This window comes from Oncorhynchus mykiss, chromosome 19 (genome assembly GCF_013265735.2).
Source record: "Oncorhynchus mykiss isolate Arlee chromosome 19, USDA_OmykA_1.1, whole genome shotgun sequence".
Classification (NCBI taxonomy): Eukaryota; Metazoa; Chordata; class Actinopteri; order Salmoniformes; family Salmonidae; genus Oncorhynchus; species Oncorhynchus mykiss.
The window spans coordinates 24,565,088-24,567,726 of NC_048583.1; the positions used below are offsets into that span (position 1 = coordinate 24,565,088).

Consider the following 2,639-nt stretch of genomic DNA (forward strand, 5'->3'; position numbering starts at 1 on the left):
CACTGGGGTGGAACTAGTGAAAGCAATGTCCAAAAACATTGCCTGAAACTTGATTTTCAAAAATAACTGGAAATTGAGGAATCTGCTTTTAAACTGATGCACCCAATGTGGTAGGATTCTGACCCATATTGCAACAGACTAGATGGAACTACCAAAGCCTTAATTTCTACACTGCTGGGTTCACATTTGCTATAAAGCAGTCACATTAAAATGTAGAAAATCCATTTTGGCCCGAGTGTAATGTTCACGGAACTACGCTATTCTATTGAATACCACATTCATCCAACTCAAACCTTGCCTCATTATTACAAACTTCAATTTTCCCCTGAAGTTCTACTCATTGATATGAAATGCTGAGACCAGACCATTCAATGCCTTTCACAATTTATTCATCCAAAGATTGCAGTAGATCTTCACATTCGTTTGCTGGTCCTCTTGTATGACATGCCAGACAGAGTCATGGTCTGAAAAGAGAAAGCATCTGTAATCATTACACGCAGATGCCACGCAGATGCTTGCTGAGGCACGCGAGCAGTGTGGGTGCAATGATTGAATAACACGTACATTTATTTTGCGACTCGAGCGGTGGGGTCAGCATGTAATTAGAACATTGGCGGCAGCAAACTGTTGAATTGCGTTCACGGCACTGTCATAGACTAGCCATTTTGTTAATGGTATAAATTAACCCTGAAATTGTCGCTTCGTGAAACACCCAGCCATATGCCCCAGACTCACATTGACGAGGGTGTTTGCGTCTGTAAGTTCTGTGACATATTCAATCCCATTCAGGATGGCCGTCAGCTTGTTACCTTCCCTCATCACCACAGACTGAAACAGGAGAGGTCAACAGTTAGATCTGAAAGCAGTGGTCACCAACTACAGGCAACTAGGACCAATTTAACAGGCCCAAGTTGGACGGCCATATATGGAGAAGAAAAAAAAGTGACAGTGTGCATCAGGTGTGTGAGTTGGTTTTGAGACGTAACTGTGCGCCCAGTCCCTGGAGAGCAGAGGAGATTCTGCCAACGAAAATCAGTCCTCCCGCAACATCACTGGGACCTGAACTAACCCCACATCAGCTGAACTTATAGTTTAGTTAGATACTTGCTGTATATGTAGGGAGATGGATAAACCCAGGCTACATGTATGAAACTCATGGTTGGGTTGTGACATGCGCCACCCACATTGACTTTCTCCCCGGTCGGCGACTCGAGCTCCGTCTCCTGGCCAATGGTGAAGGAGTTGGTGAGGATCTTTGTCCCCGTGGTGACAGTCACCTTGAAGTGGTCTCCAGTCTCCTCAATCTCAGAGATGCTCTTGACGTCTTTGCCCTCCTGGATAAGCTCATCAGGGAGACCTACATGTTTGCGGCAGCGAGAGTGTCATAGACGGTGCTTTTTAGTACTACAAAAAGTTAATGAAGTGGGACATGAACACTGAATTATTACTACTGAAGTAAAGCGCTGATGCACTATAATACAGCAACACAATGATCTGAATGCATTCCCAGCTAGCACATAACATTCTGAGGACCATACATTTTAGGGCTTGGTTATTTTGCATACCACATTCTGGTAATGGTGCAGGACAGTTGCTTGGCTTTGGAACATTCTCATTAAAGGAATTTGCCAAATGTTAATTTCTTGGCATTTCATTATTTGATCAGAATATTTCCTGAAAGTTCAAACATTTTAATTTAAGGTAAAGTTCTAGGAACATTAGTCATTTTACATTGGGAATGTTCTCAAGTTGTTCAGCTGACTTTAAATATTCTCCTGTGGGAATGTCAGTACTTCAGCATAATGTTCTGTAGGTTCTCACAGTTACAGTCATGTTCTCAGAACACTAAGAACTTGCCATACAAAAACAACGAACATTAATCAAGACACATTCTGTTCCCAGAACATCCAAGGAAACTAATGTGCTACCTGGGTTTGCTACTCAGAAGTAACCATTGCATTCGCAGTCACCATTGAACATCATTACTGAAAGGACTACAACTTCTGAAATGAACACCCCAAGTCTAATCAAATGTACAAACCCAACAGCAAGACTTACCAACAGCCTCCATGAAAGACTCAAAGTTGTCATGTGACTCCATCTGGTATTTTCCTGAGAAAGACATGGTGACTATAAGACAGTGACAGTAGAGTCAGCCACAGCTCCCTGCTTGTCTTTATACCCCCATCTATCCACCCCAGCCCTGCACTCATTAACTAACTAAAGGTGTCTTCAATTGAGAACCCCTCCCCTCATATCTTCCCTGCTACTTGCCTGTAGGCACAGATCTAGGGTCAGCTTCCCAGCCAAGGGCAACTAATCTACATCGCAATGGTCAACTTTATTGTACTCCACTTCTCATCCTCTCTTCTTCTACTTTGGTGGTGTGAGTGATCATTGATCTGATTTGATAAACAAGGCCTCCTCGACTCCTTAGAAAAATGATAAGCAGTCTCATCATTGTAATACAAGTGTATGGATCAATCAACACATTTCAATTTCAACTTGACTTTATCTCGCTATACACCTGTGTTGAAATTAAACTAGGCTACATTGCACTTTGAGTTGAGAGGTGTATTTTGTCTCCATGCACTATAAAAAAGTTGAATCAATGTACAATTGTAAGGCAGCAGACTGCA

General features: G+C 42.4%; 1 protein-coding gene across 1 annotated transcript; it reads right to left on the reverse strand.

Annotated features, from left to right (window-relative positions):
* Positions 1-367: 367 nt before the first annotated feature.
* LOC110498564 (fatty acid binding protein 1-B.1-like) lies at positions 368-2,222 on the reverse strand. Its single transcript, XM_021575225.2, has 4 exons — positions 2,059-2,222; positions 1,185-1,357; positions 736-828; positions 368-464 (listed from the first exon to the last, which is right to left on the reverse strand). Exons 1-4 carry the CDS (start codon positions 2,123-2,125, stop codon positions 414-416), a joined length of 384 nt encoding a protein of 127 aa, XP_021430900.1. The 5' UTR covers positions 2,126-2,222; the 3' UTR covers positions 368-413.
* Between the last annotated feature and the right edge of the window lie 417 nt (positions 2,223-2,639).

Bases quoted from the DNA above. Each gene is read 5' to 3' on its own strand.
- LOC110498564 (XM_021575225.2), bottom strand. From the start codon at position 2,125: ATGTCTTTCTCAGGAAAATACCAGATGGAGTCACATGACAACTTTGAG. The intron at 1,358-2,058 runs GTAAGTCTTGCT...GCAAACATGTAG, and splicing joins GTCTTTCATGGAGGCTGTTG to GTCTCCCTGATGAGCTTATC. The intron at 829-1,184 runs GTGGGTGGCGCA...CTCCTGTTTCAG, and splicing joins CGACCGGGGAGAAAGTCAAT to TCTGTGGTGATGAGGGAAGG.